General features: G+C 45.6%; 1 protein-coding gene across 1 annotated transcript; it reads left to right on the top strand.

Moving 5' to 3' along the window:
• The first annotated feature begins 17831 nt into the window (after window positions 1-17831).
• Window positions 17832-18849, top strand: TMSB10 (thymosin beta 10). The gene is made up of 3 exons (XM_029231375.1): window positions 17832-17924; window positions 18171-18285; window positions 18562-18849. Exons 2-3 carry the CDS (start codon window positions 18186-18188, stop codon window positions 18588-18590), a joined length of 129 nt encoding a protein of 42 aa, XP_029087208.1. The 5' UTR covers window positions 17832-17924; window positions 18171-18185; the 3' UTR covers window positions 18591-18849.
• Window positions 18850-19923: the final 1074 nt, after the last annotated feature.

The following is a 19923-nucleotide window of genomic DNA, read 5'->3' as shown; positions in this document are numbered from 1 at the left end:
ATTTTTTTTGACTGAATGCTTCTTGAGCACTCGCTCCGTGGCTTGACCAGTTGGGAGCATGCCTCCACTTCAAAACCTAACGACCTCCTCATTCTTCCCGGCGGCTACAGAACTCTCCAGAACCGGGCCTGCCTGCTAGTTTTCATGATCACAAATAATTCTGCAGGGAATAGTGCAGGGGAGAAAATCAGGGCTGAGGAAACCATGGGGATAATCATCATGCCTATGACTCGGACTTGTCTGTTAGGAGCAGTGGTCCCGAGTGGCTGGTCCCTTCCAAGAGATGTAATGTGCCACCAGCATCCCCAGCCACTGTCTCTCTGCTGTCCTCTGCCGTGACCCCCATTTGGCCCCTGAGACCTCATCAGCCTTTGAACACCGCCTTGGCATCTGGCAACTGATACTTTCACGACGGAGGGGGGAGGTTTCTCATCCTTGCTTCTTCATTCCTTGCCACAGGTCTGTTGTTTCCCAGAACTGCCGATTCTTTTTGCCACATGAATGGTGATCAATATGCGGCCCGGCCTCACAGACCAATGTTAGTAGCCTTGGTGAGTGAGAATCTCTGCCCGAATCCCTTCTAACCTGTAGGCCATAAGCCATCCTCTCCAGGGGCTCAGAGATCTGCTTTCCTTCTTCCTAAGAACCCTGTGGAACTTCCTTGTAGCCCAGAATTCCAGCCCAAGGGTGAGCTTCTTTCCAAGTCTGTATGGACACGCTTAGTCCAAGGACAGAGGTACGTCTACAGAGAAAAATATATTTTACAGTCTCCCAGAAATAAGGCATCAATAAAATTATTTTCTCCAGTTGGTCCTTGTATACACACATGTACAACTTTAAAAAAATACATTCTGGGCTTCATACTTGATATTTTTCCGTAAAATAACTGCACGGACATGGACAGTGTCCCCATCTGTCAAGAACCACCCACCCTTGTTCAGGGAAGCAGAGCACAGCATAGAGAGGTTAAGTCCCTTGCCCAAGTCACTGCATCTAGTAGGTGTCAGATTCAAAGTCACATACTCTAACTTCAGAATCCAAACTTTCACCTGCTTCACTATACCTCCTCTCATTACCAGCTCACATTTTCTTTAAGAAGGAGATATATTTGTTTATATTATTATTATTATTATTAAGATTTTTTTAAAACATACACAAAAGAAGGGGGAAGAGTATGAACCCGTGTGTACATATCACCCAGCTTTTGAAGGTCATACTAACATCTCTAGAGCCAGTGTTCCACAGAAGAGTTTGGGAATCCCAGACCTAAGCCAATGCGAGTAGCTCCTTCAGAACTTGGTCAGAAGAAAAAGGTGAGGGTGATCCAGGTGGTACCCAGGAGAGAGCAGACCAGACCCACAGGGGAACCAGAGGGGTCATGAAAGCTGAAGGGGCTGGGGGGGTGGAACTCAGAGTTCCTGGGGGGCTGCTGGCAGCAGTCAAGTTCCAACCCTAAGACATTCTTACCCTAAGTCCCCTGGGATGGACACTGTGAGGCACAGCCCAGATGCCCCTTCAAGGGAGGGCTTGCTGCCCTAGCTGGTTGAGAGCGCTGTCGTCAGACAGAGGTCAGGTCCTTCAGTATTGTCTGAGCACCTCCAATGGCCGTCTCAGCCCATCTCGGGACAACTCTAGCTCCAGAGGCCACTTGGGGTGTCAAGAGGACTGAGACTGTCACAGCTTGACTTTTCCCTCTGCCCAATCTCACTTCTTTCCTCCCCTTTGACAGGAGGTCATCCTAGGGCACTCCTTAAGAAACATCCTGCTGGAAACCCAACATGCAACACTACCTTTCTCTAAAAATCATTATTAATGCAGTCACCCAGAAAGTCATCATATTGGGGCTGTGATAACTACTACACCCTATTCATAGAAAACATACAGATATCAGGACAAGAGAAAGACAAAGCATATGGGAGAGACTTTTACATCATACGTGTCTGGGCAATATGCGACCCATATTTGGGGGGGGGGACGCAGCGTGCTTTATTTCTCTGGGAGTGCTTGGGAGCCCACTCCGGCATACGGGGAGTGGGTGAGACAATTAAATGTAATTCAGTCTCTTCCTGCTCAAAGCAGAGTCTCCTAGGGCTTCATTCAACTCTCCCCCACCACCCCGGGGAGAAATGCTCAGTCTGGGATGGTTCCTTCTCTTTTCCTTTTCCCCGGGATGGTTCCTTCTCTTTTCCTTTTCCCCGAGGAGGTCCAAGGCGCAGAAGTTCACCTGTCACTGAGGCATCTGACGCTGGTGTAACTCAGAGGCTGTTTTCCTGGCTGACCTGATTTTGCAGGTTACCTGACATCTGACTGCCACTTTTCTTAAATCTCTGGCTTGGGCAGCCTTCCCTGGGGCCTTCTTCACAGGGCCAGTTCACCCCTGCTGTGGTGACACCCTCACCTCTGCAAACTTATCAGCCAGTCCCTCAGGGAACTTCCATATTTCTCGCGGAGGCCCTGGGGCGTTCTTGGACCTCTTACACTCGGCGAGCCGGTCCTGCAGGTCACAGGGAACTAGGTGTTCTCTAAGGCCAAGCTGCCTGACTTCTGTGATGGTTTTTTTGATGTGTCAACTTGACTAGGTTATAGTCCTGGCTATTTATTGAATATATATATATTCAATATATACATACATAAGTCAGGTGGTACGGTAAATGCTATGAAAAAATAATCAAGCTGGGTGAGGCTCTGGATACACAGGGAGGGACATTTAGCACAGAACCTAGCACATAGCTTTAGTTATTTCTATTAATGTCACTACATCACCCAAACCAGCTGGAGACCTCTCTCTGTCACCCACTACATCACATCCACTACTGCTTATTTTCTGCGGTGATTAAGTCTCAAATTCTCCAGGTTTTTTATCCCCACCTCCACTCTGTGAGTCTGACCCTCATGATGTCTTACCTGGACAGCCTCCTCCATCCCTCTTTGCATCTTTCCTTGCTCCTCCCTGCCTCAATTCTGTTGAGATTTATACCAACATAGCTTCAAATCACTGCTCTTCCACTCAGGACCATGAGACCCCGGGCAAGTTCCTTCGGCTCTATCTTAGTCAGCTTGGGCTGCCATGACAAAACATGATAGACTGGGTGGCTTAAACAAAAGACACTTACCTCCCACTGTTCTGGAAGCTGAGAAATTCAGAATCAAGGTGTCAGCAGTTTCAGCTCTTGGTGAGGGCCCTCTTCCTGGCTTGCAGACAGCCACTTTCTCTCTGGTGCACACATGGCCTTTCCTCCGTGCACATGCGGGGGCGGGGGAGAGAGAGAGAGAGAGAGAGCTCCCATGTCTCTTCCCCTTCTTAGATTAGAGCACTAATCCCATCATGAGAGCTCCACCCTCATGGCCTCATCTAAACCTAATTACCTCCCAAAGGCCCCACTTCCTAATACCGATGTATTGGGTATTAGGGATTCAACATACGTATTTTGGAGGGGACACAAACATTCAGTCCATAACAAGCTCCCTAGGTCTTTGTTTCCTCATTAGTACAATGAGGGTAATAATACTCCCTCCCAAGGATGTCATAAGGGCTCAACAACCCAGTAGTAGTTGTGGTTGAGATCATTATTATTGAGATAACACAATTAAAACATATAGCACCAAACTAGTCACATAGAAAAGATTGCATAAATACCAGCTACTATTACTAGTGGCATTACACATGCCTTAAGACTCAGCTCAAGTGTCCACAGCCATGTGGACCAGCCCACGTCATCACTGAATCTGGTGTAGATTCGTCCTGTTATATCCATCACACATCATCATATCTATTTATTTACGAGTCTGTTTCCCATTACAGACCATGAACATCTCAAGGTTAGAGGTCAAGATGCCTTGGAAAATCCTGCACCTGTTCTGCTGCCCAGCCCCTGCCCAGCACCAGGAAATGCTTATTGAATAAATACAGGAGCAAATGAAAGAATGAGCCATGGCAAGTGAAACTCAGATTCCCGGGTAAAGGTTCCCTGGTTTACTCAACCGGTTACAACATGTATTGGCCCGTGCTTTGGGGACAAAAATTCGTATGTTTGCATCAGTTCACAAGAGAGCTAGGAGTCAGAGTTCCTGTACTGGACCAAACTTGGCACCTGTACTGACATGTGATTTAAATGTTGGTGGGTGTAATCGGCTGAATGTGTCTCCTCCCCAGATTCATATGTTGAAGTCCTAACCCCCAGTACCTCAGAATATAACTGTATTTGGATATAAGGCTTTGAAAGAGATGATTAAATTAAAATGAGGTTATTAGGGTGGGGCTCAAATTCAGTCTGACTGGTGTCCTTATAAGAAGAAGGAATATGGACACACAGAGGGACATCGGGGATGTGCACGCACAGAGGATGACCATGTGAGGACACGGTGAGAAGGCAGCCATCTACAAGCCAAGGAGAGAGGCCTCAGAGGAAGCCAAACCTACCCACACCTTGGTTTTGGACTTCTAGTGTACACAACTGTGAGAAAATTGATTTTTGTTGTTTAAGCCACAGTCTGTGGTATTTTGTTATGTCAGTACAAATGGTAATAAAGTAGGTGCCTCCCCTCCCACTTCTGTATCTAGAAACCTCCCCTAACTTCCTGGCAAACATTTTCCAATCAATCCCAGATATCATCTGATTTTAACTTCAGGACTCTGACAGTTTTTTCCACCAATCACCACTATGCCCCAAATGACCCTGTCCCTTTAACCTGTCCAGAAACCTCTTTTGAAGAATTCATATTCAGCTTGGGAGCATTTATTGGGCAACAATGGAATGCAAAAATAGAACAATACTGAGACTAGCTCAGAAAATACTCCAGAGAAGTAATTAGCACAGTGCAGGAAAATTATCAAAATGAACCAAAGTAGTTGAACCACTCCCCTTCATATAATACTTCTCACCTACAAAATTCTTTCAGACAGTTGATCATGAGAGTTCAATTACTATCTTCATTTTTTAGATGAGGAAATTGAAGCTCAGAGAACGAAGTGACCGTCCAAGGGCCCAGGGCTAGTACATAATGGTACCAGCACTTGGACCCAGGTCTCCTGAGTCCTGAGGTGCTGTCTGAGGTGCTTCATAAATATATCTACACCTTCATCAGAAAAGAGGGGTTTGCCTGAAAGCACACATTTACCACATTCCTTTCTGGAGGTACAGAAAAACCTTTTTTCTACTTGCCTGTTATAAATTATTACTCCTTTCCCAGCAAAACTTGTAATTGGCTTTTCATAAGGCTTCATTGGGAGGAAGCTTAGAAATTTGGCTCCAAGCCAAAGAGTAACACATTGCATAAAAGAGACAGAAAAAGAATATGAATTTTCAAATGAGCAAATTAACTAAAAAGAAAATAGAAATTTCACATATTCTTTAAGGAGGAGGATAAAAAAATACAGTATGCAGAAGGGGGCAGTTTTCTAGAAATTATGCAAATTAAAAAGAAGTTAGAAATGAATGAAAATTGTGACAACTACAAAACTGATTCAAAAAGCAGAGAGAATTTATCCTACACAGACGCTTGCCCAGGTTTTGTTTGCTTTAATTCATTTGCATCGTTGTTTGTGGTGATCCCGTGCAGCAGACCCAGGCAAGGGGACCTGGCATTTTAGTGGACTCCCCTCCACACACAAACACCATGCAAACTTTGAGCACAGGCTTCCTCTGCTCTGTGTCCCGGAAGCAAAGGGTGACCGCGCCTCAGTGCCAGGGAGCTTTGTGGGTTGTGCTGCTGACAGCACCAAAAATGATGTGCTTCTGTGTTTGGGGATGATTGGAGTGATAGAGACATTTACCCAAGCTCTTCTGTCACTCAAACTTCTTCTCTCATAGATTCTTGCTTAATGATGATCCCCAGGAGTACCAAGTGCCCATTTTCTTGCTTCTTTTCCTGTTCCTGTCTGTGCCTCCAAAAATTAGCACAGGAATTCCTGCAGCTGCAGGAATCACTCACAAATTAACACAGTATTCCCAACAGTTGCATATGCAGCAGTTAAGGAATATTTTGTGATAGTAAACAGCTCATATCATTCTTTAATTTGTGTATGTGTAGGTCTGGACATAACACTTATGAAGCAAAATACAGGTTCTTTCCATTGGCCACGAGATGGATGCTGAATGCCAGAACGACAAATAGTTTAGTTTTTATAAAATTATTCATTGAATTCAATTACACCTACAAAAACTTTAATTAACTTTTATTTTTTTAAATGTTGAGTTATAATTTTGAAATTTATTTAAAATTATTTGTATTTTGCCTTAGAATACTAGATAATGTTACTATTTTAGAAGAAAATATCTTGTTTAAAACATATATGAAATTTAATTTTTCTGTTTTTTACCTAATTGCATTCACATTTTTTGATGAAAATAAAGTGGATCCTCGTTATTCATGGATACCATAGTTGAGAATTACCTACCTGCTAAAATTTATTTTTAACCCCCAAATCATATGAAGACATGCACAGAGTGCTGGAGTATTTGAGCCCCCGACACACACCTTCCCAGCGGAAGCCAAACAAGGCAACACTTTGCCTTCTTATTTCCGCTCTTATACTATAAATGTGTCCTTTTTCCGGTCTATTTAGCACCTCGTTTTTCTCACTTTTGTTGGTGATTTCACTGTTTAAAATGGCCGGACCAGAGTGCTGAAGTGCAGCACTACTGTTCCTGAGTGTAAGAAAGCTATGATGTTCCTTACAGAGAAAAATGCACTTTTTACATAAGCTTTGTCCAGGCATTTTATGCTGTTGGTTGTGTGCATTCAATGTGAATGAATCAACAATATATACTAAATAAGGTGTCTTTCAACAGAAACACACACAAAAGTAGCTTATGTGTTGATCAGCTGATGAAAATGTTCTGACCACAGGCTTACAGGAACCTAACTCTATTTCTTGGAGCAAGGGTTTGATATTCACTAATGCAGCATTGGTGGCGACTTTATAGTACAAAACTACCCTGAATAATGGAAATCGCCTATATGTTTAAATTTTGTACACTTTGAATACATTGTAATTTTTGTTTCGGTCATTACCGTCTATAGAACACAAGTTATGTAAAAATCTTGTTAACCACACAGTCACTAATTATGCTTAAGTGAGAGCAGGAAAAAATTTGTGGAATAAATTTCTAATAATTTGTTAGAAATGTTTTTATTAGTATGTCTTAATTGTATTCTTCTCTTAAACATTCCCAGACCATCAGTAGAACACCCAGACCTGCATAAGACTTATCAAATTCAATTATCTGTGAGATTTTGCCCACTTTCACTCATACAAAAACCATCACTTGTCACATTTTTTAAATTACATCATGAAATTGAATCTGTTATGCAGGAGGATAAAATATATTTTATTTAACAGTATGTTAGTTTGCTTTATAACTTAAATATTTAGACACTTGGTATGTGAGTCTCCATTTATACTCTTGCCCTGGGATCTGTAAACTTTAGGGATAGTAGTTTGCAGTAGCAAACCGCTGAAACAATATAAATGTAAATCAATGTGTATTAATTGCTGTATGATTCATCCATATAATAGAATCTTATACAGCCTTTAATAAGAAAAATTAAAATAGTGGACTTGGAAGCAAATGGCTAGGATTCAGATCCTGGCTCTAGCACTTACTAGCTGTGAGACCTTGATTTATTTAACCTCCCTGTGCCTCAGTTTCTTCATCTGTAAACGGGGAATTACTAGTACTTTGCTCATAGGACCCAGAGTCAATATGTGCAAAGTGCTTAGAACAGTGATAAACACATAGAAGTTGTATGTAAATTTCACTCTCAGAATTAAATGTTCAGTATTTGCACTGGCATGATACAATCTCTAAGACAGAGTAAGGGAAAAAAGTAAAGTGCAGAGACTGTAGCAATATACTATCATTTGTGAAAATAAAAGAACATGTATGTGTACATATATGCTTTTATCTCCACAAGAAACTGACAATAGTGATGGCTTCCAGGGAAGGAAATGGGAGATCTGGAGCTTGGAGGTGGGAGAGAGATTTTTCACGGTATGTCCCAGTTACTCCATAACAAATCCAGCCCAAAAGCTTAGTGGCTTAAAACAGCAGTCATGTATTTTTCATGGGTTCTAGGAAATCTGACAGAGCCCAACAGGGAGGCTTATCCCTCTTCCGTGATGTCTGTGGTCTTTCCTCTCTCGTTGCCCTTATTTCGTTTAGCCGATATTTTAGGTTGATTTTTCAGGTCTGTGTCCTCCTCCAGACTATATGATCCCCGAGGACAAGAACCACAGTTTATTCATCTCTGTGTCACTCACAGGACATAGCATAGGTGCTCAGAAAAATCTTGGTGGAGTAAATGAAGAAGTAAGAATTCATGTCCCAATTAACACAACACTGTAAATCAACTATACATCGATTTAAAAAAATAAATAAAAGAATCTATGTCCTCATTTTTTCTATAGTCCTTTTGTTTGTTTGTTTGTTTTTGGTTTTTGGTTTTTTTTGCAGTACGCAGGCCTCTCACTGTTGTGGCCTCTCCCGCTGCGGAGCACAGGCTCCGGACGCACAGGCTCAGCGGCCATGGCTCACGGGCCCAGCCGCTCCACAGCATGTGGGATCTTCCCGGACCGGAGCACGAACCCGTGTCCCCTGCATCGGCAGGTGGACTCTCAACCACTGCGCCACCAGGGAAGCCCTCTATAGTCCTTTTATTCTTCATTTCCTAATCCCAGGTATGCCCCCTACCTCTTCACTGGCTAATAACATGCCACAGAGGTTGAAATTTCACAACCTTAGGAACAACCTCCTTTGTTTTTAGGTAGATGCATCTTGTATCAGAATGACTTTTCAAAGAATTTTATCAAGTAAGAGCACTGGTGCTATAGACTGAATGTTTGTGTCCCTCCGAAACTCATATGCTGAAATCCTAACCCCCAAGGTGATGATATTAGGAGGTGAGGACTTTGGGAGGTGCTTAGGTCATGAGAGTAGAGTCCTCATGAATGGAATTAGTGCCTTATAAAAGAGACTCTGCAGAGCCGCCTTGCCCCTTCTGCTATGTTAGGACAGTGAGAAGACGGCTGTTGATGAAACAGGATGCACGTCCTGACCAGACATCGAACCTGCCAGTGCCTTGACCTTGGACTTCCCAGCCTCCAGAACAGTGAGAGATAAATTTATGTTGTCTATAAGCCACTCAGTCTATAATATTCTGTTACAGCAGCCCCAACAGACTGAGTCAACTGGAGTAGAAAATAAAGGACTGAAGCGCATTGGCAAGTACTGGTGCAGAGAGCAGATTTCACATACAGATCAGGGGCAGGCAAAATCCAGGACCTCAGGGCTTTCCACTGAGATATATACAAGCAGGGATGGGGGATGATATTCATTCGGGGAAAAAAATAATTCTTTAACATTTAAATGAATGGAAAACACAGAAAACAGGCCATCCTGTCAAAAGACACGAGTAGTATTATCTTAACAGCTAACACTAAAAGTCCACTGACGAGGGGAACCAGCTTCAGAGGAATATCTCCATCAGTTGCTTGTGGTACAGAGAAAGGCCCAGAAATCTCCTGTCAGCAAAAACCAAGGTGGCAGAGAACAAGTGCACTGCTCTGCTGGAGAGAAAGAGGGGAGTTGGTATTCCTCAAAGGGAAGAATGGAGAGAAGAAGGAGGGAATCAGAACATGGAAAAGAGGACATAGTGAGAAAGTGGGAATTTGGGGCTACCTAGGAAAAGCACAGAGTGTGGGATCTCCCAAGGCACCCAGAGGGCTTTTAGGATCAAGGATGTGTCATAATAAATATAGATTTTTCCCCTCCCCTTAACCCACAGAACTTTGGTAAAAGGAATGCTGCACACACCAGCCTTATAGTCATAGTTGCTTCGAAAAACGAAATCAAGGCCAAGGGCTGTCCATGTTTGGAGATGCATCGGTGTGGACCAAAACTTCAGAGAGACCAGAAGTAACCATAAGAGGAGCAGAATATTCCTGAAAATTCAGAGAAACCATGGGAAAGCATCAAATAGGATGTCTTCATGAGACCCCACAGGATAACTGGATTACACATAAAATTGCAGAAACGTGTTGTGGAAGTGAAAGGAGAATTTAGAAGTTAGAGGGATGATTTCTGAATAATAGATGCTAAGCCACTGATTGAATAATCCCACTTCAGCAGTGTTTGAACTGCTGGCCATGACGAATTAGTGGGTGATAAAATCAAATTGGCAGGTCACAACTAGTAATTTTAATGAAATGATAAAATGGAAAGGGATAGTTCAACCCCACCAGCCAGGAGGGAAATGTAAATTAAAACCCTGATGAGATATAACTCCATGTCTATTAGAACAGCTAAAATTAAAAATAGTGACAATACCAAATACTGGTGAGGATGCTGAGAAACTTGATCTCTTATATACTGGTAGTGGGACCGTAAAATGGTGCAGCCACTCTGAAAAGTTGTTTGGAAGTCTCCTACAAAACTAAGCATATACTTACCACATGACCCAGCAGTCACTCCCGGGACATTTATCCCAGAGAAATGAAAATTTATGTCCACACGTACCAAAAAGTGTACAGAAATGTTCATAGCAGCATTATTTTTAATAGCTAAAAACAGGAAACAGTCAAAATGACCTTCAATAGGTGGTACATTCATACCAGGCAATACCACTCGAGACATAAAGATGAACGAACCACTGGTACACTCAACAACTTGCATGGATCTCAGGGTCATCACGATGAGTGGAAAAAGCCAACCTCAAAAGACAAAATTTTGCAGATGGAGAACAGATCAGTGGTTGCCAGGGGTTATAGGTGGGGGTGGTGTGCTGGTAGATGAGATTATAAGAGTAAGTAGCACCAGAGATTCCCTTTACGGTGTTAGAATAGGTCTGTATCTGGACTGGGGTGGTCGTACAAATCTATACACGTGATAAAATTGCATAGAACTACACACACCCACACACATACACACAGGGAAGAGTGCATATAATTGGTGAAATCTGGAAAAGGTCTATAAATTGCACCAATGTCAGTTTGCTGGGTTTGATACACGATTACAGTTGTGTAAGATGTTGCTATCGAGTACGCAGAGGACTTCAGTGTACTGTCCTTGCAACTTTCTGTGAGTGTATAATTATTTCAAAACAAAAAGATTTTTTAAAGGAAAAGGAATAGAACAGAGAAAGAGGGCGTCACTCACAGTAAGAGTATCAGTTCTGGTGAAACATTTGTTTCATTTGTGTGTGCTCATGTGAGTCCTGGGTCACCGTGTGAAATGTACTTCTTGGGAGATGGGAGGGCAGTCATCAAGGTCAAAACCAGTTTGAAAACCACTGCTTTATAGCAAGCTTGGAAGACTCAGAGACCTAGAAGGGGCCAGGCGGATGGTATGAAGAAGCGAGACAGGCCTGGTTCATTCAGATTGTCATCACCTCTCTTTTTCCCGTGTATCAGTCATAGTTCTTACAGTGGCAGGTCTCATAACGATATAAATATTCTTTACTTCCACAGACACATATGCTCTTTCTTAATTCTTTTTAACTACGTGGCACTTTTGATCCACGTGTTCTCGCACTTTTGATAGTGAATTCGTTTTTCTATTGCCAAGAAACAAATTACTCCAAATCTTAGCAACATAAAACAGCATTTATCATATCACGGTTTCTGGGAATGGCTGAGCTGGATGGTTCTAGCTCAGGGCCTCCCAGGAGGTTGCAGTAGAATTGTCCATCACAGCTGCAGCCTTCTGAAGACTCAAATGCGGCCAGAGGATCGACTGCCAAGCTCACTATTTGACAATCCTCAGCTCCTCACTGACTGTTGACCAGAAACTCACCATGCAGGTGAGTTTCCCAACATGGCAGCTAGACTCCCCTAGAAGGAGAGATACAAGAGAAAGAGAGAGAAAGTCAGGCACCAAATAGAAATTCATCTTTTATAACTTAATCTCAGAAATGGCATACTATCTCCTCTACCATATGCCATTGGTCACACAGACAAACCCTTGTACAACAGAGGAGGGTTGGACACAAGAGTAAGAACAAGAGGCAGGACCGTTATGGGCCATCTTGAAGGCTGATGTCTACAGATAGAGACCTGGGAACAAGAAATATTTACCTATTATAAGTAAAACACCCATACATATATAATACATGGCAATTGACACTGGTCTCCGTGATGCAAAGACATTAGGGAGTGTTGGAGAATCCAGTAAAGTGAAGTTGACATACCCCATTTCAAGGGGGCAGCTGCTAATCATGGCGCTGCCATGAGAAAATATAGACCCAGGGTTGCTAGATCTTCAACTTGGAAATCTTCCGATGTTTGAGTATTGCCTGAAGTTTTTTGTTGAGTTTAATGTGGCCAAACAAAATAAATAAACCATCTGGATCCAAGTTGCAGGTTACAAACCCTGCTGCAAGGTCCAGGTGAGGGTGGTGCCGTGGTTGAGAGCTCAGGGTTTGGAATCAGACGTGGACTGAAGTTCCAGCCACGCCAATTTACCTGCTGTGTGACCTTGACGACGCCTCAGAGCCTACCCCATAAAGCAGAGTTGATCAAAATAGTGCCATTTCACAGTGTTTCGGTGAAGTTTAAGTGAGATAATACATAAAGTTCTTCTCTCAGGGCCTGGAACACAACAACTGCACAAAAATATTAGTTGCCCTCATTACTGTTACTCTAACACCAGAGGTGAAAACTGAAACAATAACATCCTCACCCAGACTGTACTGGGACTGTTAGCCACTTGGGCAACCTCAGCAACAGCCAAGCTTGATTTAGGGGTTCATCCACACATCTCCAGAGCAGAACAATCATTACTGAGGCTGAACCTCAAAGGCCCACTTTACTTTCTTCACCATTTTATCTTGGGGAGTCCTTAAACTCCATGACCTACAAAGAGAAACGGTGTTTGAATGGTATGGAAAACAGAGACGTCACATCTTGATTTCTTTCCTTCCCATACCTCCTTGGTGTGAGAGTCACACAGCTATTTTCAGGCTGGCAAAGCTGACAACCAAAAGGAGGCTGTTTCACACCTGGAATAACAGCACAAGAAGGACCCGGGAGGTCATCTAGGGAGAAGCAGTTTTGCTCACTTGTGAACCTACTGAAGCCCAAGGTCTGAATCATCTCTATCACAGTCCACATACCTGGCTATCCACTCCTCACTGAATGCCTCCAGGGATAGGGAACTCATCACCTCCCCCAGAGTGGCTTATTCCATTTTGGGTAAGAATTTTATGCATTTGTTCAAAGAATATTGATTGAGCACTTATTATATATCAGGCATTGCATTTGGCGTTGGTGATGCAGTGGTAAATGAGACAAATGAGGTCTCCCATTTCCTAGTGTGGGAGATAGACAATAAAGAAATGAATTTATAACATGTTTGGTAGAGATAGATTTGTTGATGAAATAATCAATAAACAATCTATAATAGGAATAGAAAAGAGTTTTATCTGAGTCAAACTGAGGACTATAGCCTAGAAGACAGCCTCTCAGTTAACTCTGAGGAACTACTCCAGAGAAGCATAGTTTTCAGCACAGTTTTATATCTTGTCAGAGCAAAGAACATTAAACAAGTCAGGGATACATTCCTTCAAGATTTCAGAAAAAAAGAAAAAATAGATCAGAACATACCCAGCGAGTCAGTATGGCCTTGGCACCTGGGAAGGGAGTCGTTTCATTGAAGAAGTACTAGCATTGGCGTCCCAGGAAGGGAAGCATTTAATCTTTATTTTTAACATGGGCGTTCTTTACTTCTGGTCAATGCGCCCTTTTCTTCAATAGTTAAAACAGATGTACAATGTACGTTTGATAGGCCACAAATAGGCTGTTCTAATTAGTGTAAAATTCAAGTTAACGCATGTGTAAACCAGAATGACTTCCCCATACCTCAATATGTACAAATTTCTTTCATCAGATTCTAAGAAGAAAAATGAAACAGGGTAAAACTTTAGAGAATGTCAGGGGTGGTCAAGGAGGGTTCTCTGAGGAGAGGATGCTCAAGCAGTTTTCTTAATGAAACGAGAAGGTACACAATGTGAATATCTAGACTAAGAAGAACATCTCCCATGAGCATTTCATCAAGGAGTAAACAAAGCAGAAGTAAATGTCTTCCTAACATTCAAAGGAAATCTGGACTGAACTCTTCCTGCTTATTCATACAGCCAGAAATCTCACTGCCACTTGAGAGTTAATCCTGTTACGTCTCCCTGTACTTGCAGGGTTAATGGTCAGGCAGAGAACGCTCTGCATCTGTCCCGATCAGGTTCATTTCATCATATTTTGTCCATTTCTCCACTGGATCCACTTTGCTTTGGCATTTACAGTGTTGCATCCTTCCTAATATAGTCAGCATTCTATCTACATCCCCTTTCAAGTCCCTAAAAAAAGTCGTCAAATTGGCCAGGTCTGAGGGCTGGAGTCCCATGGCAAATCTCCAAAGCCTCCCCACCCCACCCCACCCCCGCCCACCAGACTGACAGCCATCAAGACTCCCTTTGGTCCCTCTTATTAGCTCTTCGATTTCCCGTGCATCCTTCTCAATGAAGATGGAAACGTAATTGGAGTTGAGTGGTCCTCCTTTCTTTACACCATCTGTGAACAGCACACAATCCGTTCCAAGCAGCAGGCTGATATGTTGTCAAACAAATGACGCCCCGAGACATAAGGAAACACAGGGCACAAGCATGAGCTTGTTGACTGACTCAGAGTCATTCAGTTACTACACTAGACTTGTCACTAAGAGTCTCATCATCTTTCTATCTTCCACATCCAGAATACTGCCAGATGCCCCGTGGGCATTTGATAAACCTCTGTTGAAGAGTACGTGTGTGAGTATTATAGAAGATATTTAGGGAAAAATCCCCAAATGAGACCTAAGACCCTGGCACCCCTAAGTTATGATTTTTCTATCTCATGGGAAAATGAGTTGTGTTGCTACGTAACAAAAATTCCCAAGACTTAGTGACTTACAAAAACTGCAACATTTATTTTGCTCATGAATCTGGAATTTGGCCCGGGACAGCCTGTGTCTGCTCTACTCAGCATTACCTCACGTGCTTGCACGCTTAGTGGTTGATGCTGGCTCAGACCTCAGCTGAGGCTTGTGGTTGGAATGCCTGCAAGTGGCCTTTCCTTAGAGGTGCTTGGTTTTCTCAGAGTGTGGAGGCACCCAGAGAGAGAGTCAGGCAGAGCTGTGTGGCTCATAAATCGAAAAGCATAATTTCTGCCACATTTTATTCACTAGAAGAAAGTCACGAAGGACAGTCTATACTCAGGAATTAGTGGGACAAGTGTCGAAGAATATGCTGACTTTTAAAACCATCACCCGTAGGATTGAATGAGACTAATAGGTTTGACCGTTGTTCTTAAGCAACAAATGCCTGAGAGGATCCCTGCTTCCTTAGAGATGGGCCACAGAAGTGCACTGAGTGAGAATAAGGAATGTCTGCAAGTCTACTTAGAGCTCCTTAGTTTGGAAATCATGCAGGCTTGATATATTTGAAACATGTGTCTCTACAACTGTATCGAGAAGACATAGATTCCCTTGTTTCCCAAATAAAAGGAAGTTGGAATTGGACTTCACTAAGGGTCCAAATTAGGACAACTTCACAGGCCATAGGTGGGACCCAGGAAGGTAATACCTAAATAACACTTGGCATTGCATCTGTAGAGGAATCCAATGCCATTGAGACCCTCCAAAGAGTCGACGTCTCTGGATGTCTGGATATTTTCATGCTCAAGTTTGGCAGATCCTTCAATCGTGTATGGTAGAGACAGCTCCAAGACCCTCCACCTCTGCTCTTACTCCTGGGCACACAGCTTGACTACATTTCCCAGCCTCCCTTGCAGTTAGGTGAGATCATGTGACTGAGTCAGGCCAAAGAGATGAGGGCAGAACTCACGGAGACTACTTCCAACCTGGTCCATAAAAACTCTAGTGCAGTACTCTGTCTTCTCTTTTCCCATCCGCTGGCTAGATGGAGTAAAAATCCAGGACCTAGAGGAGGGCAGAGTGATGAGAGAGAAGGTACATGAGTCACTACCTAGAGGAAAGCTGCCTGAACAGAAACAGCATAAAATGTTGCTGCGTGAATGGAGAATAAACCTCCTTTGGAGGTTGTTTGTTATGGTTGTTTGCCTGACTGTGAAGTTGGATTTTTGTTTAAGAAATGTTCATTCACCTCCCTCTCCCACCATGGGTGGAATATAATACTTCTCCATTCCATTGAGGGTGGGTTTGGCCTATGGGATGTTAACAGACAAGAGGTGACGTGACATGCTTTTACGCACACTTCAACACTTCTGCACTCTCTTATGCAACAGCCATCTTGCTGTTTTCCTGTCACCTTGAGAAGAACAAGCTCCAGCTAGATCCTGGGCCAGAGCATGAGACAGCTGTGGAGCAGACCTAGATCCAGTGAGCCTAGCTAGCTCAGCTAGCTCAACCCAGCAGCTCCTGCCTGCAGACGAGTGAGAATAAGTGATACTGCTTTAAGCTACTGAGTTTTGTGATAGCTTGTTACACAGCATACTGTGGCAATAGTTGGCTGATACACTAATGAAGTGTGTGTGCCATTCTCATGGGGCTGCCACATTAAGCTTCCACTTGATGCCTGCTTTTTATCTCATTTAAGTTTTATGCCAAAACTCTTTTACATATGAAGAGGTACAAGAAAAGACTTGCCCAAGGTCACACAAGGAGTTTGGTATATCAAATTCATGAGCCCAAATTTATTTCCTTCTGTTCCAAACGCACTGAGGGAATGTGAAAAAAATCGGTTAAAATCAGGAAGGGATGGAACAGAACTTAGGATGTTTCCATCAAATGCCACTTCAAAAGTGTTTGGTAACACTCCTTGACATTTGGAAACTTCAGGACAAATAAAACAATGACCAGCTTCACCTCCTGGGTTGTTCATTTGTGGAACTAAAGATGTTGCACAGGATGAAGATACAACTTTTCTAAGAAAGATTTGAATAGTTGCAGTATACCACTCCCATAATGGCTTAAAAAGGGAAACAAGAACCTTTGTAGGGACACCTTCAAGGTTAACTCAAGGAGGAAAATGGAACCTGGGGACACATTATCCCCAGGAGCCCTGTGAGAGAAAGAACACCGCAAGGCCCTGGGGACGGCCTGCTCTCACCACCGCCTTTCAAACCAGGCTTGCATCAAACATCTAAGGGAGCACCAGCCACGGGTCCTGCAGGAGCTGCCCAGCTCAGGGAAGGGAGACAACCGGCCCCCAACCTGAGCAAGGAGCAGTGGAAACCTATCTGCAAGCCTCACCCCGACCCCGTCTTTTCATCTCTAGGACGCTTGGCTCGGATTCTTTTAGTGTGAGACCCCGCAGGGGTTCACCTCCCCGAGGAGAGGAAAAGGGGGTGGGGGTGGGGGGTTTCTGGTGTGCTAAAGGCCAAAGACGTGGGGACTGCCCAGGGGTGGGGTGTCTCCTGCGAGCGGGGACGGCTGCAAAGCGCGCGAGCACGGCAGAACACCCATACTCACAACGACACGCTACACACCCACACCCACACCCAACCATACACCCCTCCCCCGCTGGCCCCCCACGCCCCTCCTGCGGGTGAGGAGCAGACTCCCGGAGAGGGGAGTGCAGCACCCTATAAAACCGAGGGCCTGGCGCCCACCCTGGCCGCGCCTGCACCCTCCACGCTGGGGACCCGGAGAGCTGTGGGCACTGGTCGCAGGGGCCCCGCGCGCGGGAAGTGCCGCGCCCAGCCCGGCGGGTAGCCAGACGGAGGGCACGGCGGGAAAGCTAGCCGCCCGCCCTGGCCCCGCCCCCCCCAGCCGCCGGTGCCGCCCCCGCTGCGGCGGGCGAGGGGCGGGGCGGGGCGCGGCATATATAAGGCGAGGGGCGGGCGACGCTCTTTTGTCTCTTGCTGCAGCGACGCGAGTCAGAGCACCGGAACCGCGGGCTTGGAGCGGAACTTTTCGGTGAGCGGCGCGCTGGGGCGGAGGCCCCATCCGGGTGGGGTCGGAGCCGCCCTTCCCCGACGGGACGCCCGGGCCGGCCGGCCACGCCCTGGGGCTGTGGACGGGGTGCGGGACGCGCCCAGATCCTTGGCCTCCGGGCTGCCGGGAACGCCCCGGCCGGAGTGCCACGTCGAGGGGCGGCGGCGGGGAGCGCGGAGGGGGCCGCTGGCCCCGGCTCCGGGCCAACCGCCTTGGTTTGCCCGCTAGGTTTGTCTTAAGAAAATGGCAGACAAGCCGGACATGGGGGAAATCGCCAGCTTCGATAAGGCCAAGCTGAAGAAGACGGAGACGCAGGAGAAGAACACCCTGCCGACCAAAGAGAGTGAGTCCGCCCCCGCCTCCGGGTCCTCGAGCTCCCAGCCCAGTTCCCACCCCGCCCTTCGCCTAAACCGAGCCCCGCACCCCATCCGGCCGATGCCTCCCGTCGGGCAGCCCCAGCCCCCCTTTCTGTTGCACAAGGCGCCTGTCCCCAACCCCAAGCCTCTTTCTTAATCCCCAGACCTCGTGGGTGCCTCGCCCAGCCCAGGTTTGTAAGCGCCTCGGTTGGCGGGTTGCAAGAGGTTCCCATCCCCCAGTGCCCGCTTCCTGCCCTCCACAGCCATTGAGCAGGAGAAGCAAGCGAAGTGAAATTTCCTAAGAACCTGGAGTATTCTCCACCTCCATCATCTTGGAGACCCTAGTCGTGATGTGGAGGAAGAGCCACCTGCAAGATGGACACGAGCGACAAGCTGCACTGTGAACCCGGGCACTCCGTGCCGATGCCACCGGCCTGTGGGTCTCTGAAGGGACCCTCCAATCGGACTGCCAAATTCTCCGGTTTGCCCTGGGATATTATAGAAAATTATTTGTATGATTAATGAAAATAAAACACACCTCGTGGCATGGCTGGCGTGGTCTGAGTCTGTTAGTTGAGTATGCGTGGGTAGTGCCACTGCAGCAGAGCTCCAGCCACCGGAGTCGGAGTTCCTGCCGCAGAGCGGGGGAGGGGGTCGCAGAATGGGCTGGCTTGCAGGGACCATCTCTTAGTTTTGAGTTTCCCTGCTTCTGTGTAAGATTTTACGGGTTATTAGCCGCCTACTCTTGCAATCCATGCAAAATTTAACCCCACTTTTCATTCCTGGAAGCTGTTTTGGAAAATGCTTTTTTAAAAGAGCAGAATTTGTTTTTGATAAGCTTTTACGGTCTCACCGTTTTCTCTGGCCTCATAGTTGTGATGAACACCAGGAGAGAACAGTGATTTAAAGTCTGAGAAGAAAGGGGGAAATGACTGAATCTGGAATGTTGGAAATTGGGCGAGGTCACAAATTCCCCGAGAGGCTTTCTCTTGGAGCTTGAAAAAGGAGGCATTGGAACAAAAACAAAGGCGGGATCCAAGGAAAGAACAGCAAGAACATCACAACTGGAGGAACCAACACCAGAACTAGAGAAGCTGTGGGGGACAGCCTAGCTTTTTGTCTTTTAACCCGGCCTCAGAACCTTCCACAAAAGCGTTAGCCATTAGAGGGAGTGCTGGGCCGAGCAGCCTCCGTTGCTGTGATCAGCAGGGAGAGTGGGAATGTGGAGGGAGGGCTGGCGCCAGCAGGGGCAGCAGCAGAGCCCTGCTGGGTCACACCCGCTGGACACACAGGGAAGGGGCGGGCCTGCCCAGAGGCCTTAGCGGAGGAGGAGGAGAACCTGGGGCTGCAGGGCATTCTAAAGCACAAGAAACAGGCTTGTGATTTCAGGGGTGGAGTTTCCTTTTAAGGAGGGAGGAGATGACACATCGTGTAGTGATTTGTCCCATATCTGCCTGCACGTCAGGGGCCGGACACTGGGTGAGGGCGGGTAATTTGAATGAGGTGCGATCCCAGTCCACGGGGCCTTAAAATGCAGTGGGTGAGATCTCCGCCACAGTAGACCACAGTCGGGATACCTAGGCCAAGGGAGTCACTGCCCATGTGACATGGAGCGGCTTGACAGT

Source organism: Monodon monoceros, unplaced genomic scaffold, assembly GCF_005190385.1.
Source record: "Monodon monoceros isolate NGI ecotype Baffin Bay Population unplaced genomic scaffold, NGI_Narwhal_1 Super_Scaffold_19, whole genome shotgun sequence".
Taxonomy (NCBI): Eukaryota; Metazoa; Chordata; class Mammalia; order Artiodactyla; family Monodontidae; genus Monodon; species Monodon monoceros.
The sequence above is the reverse complement of the archived record's forward strand: the minus strand, read 5'-3'. Positions and strand labels throughout refer to the sequence as shown.

What these genes read in the sequence shown, in the direction of transcription:
- TMSB10 (XM_029231375.1), top strand. Translation starts at nt 18,186, where the DNA reads ATGGCAGACAAGCCGGACATGGGGGAAATCGCCAGCTTCGATAAGGCC. An exon ending in CACCCTGCCGACCAAAGAGA is followed by an intron (nt 18,286 to 18,561) that starts GTGAGTCCGCCC and finishes TGCCCTCCACAG; the next exon opens with CCATTGAGCAGGAGAAGCAA.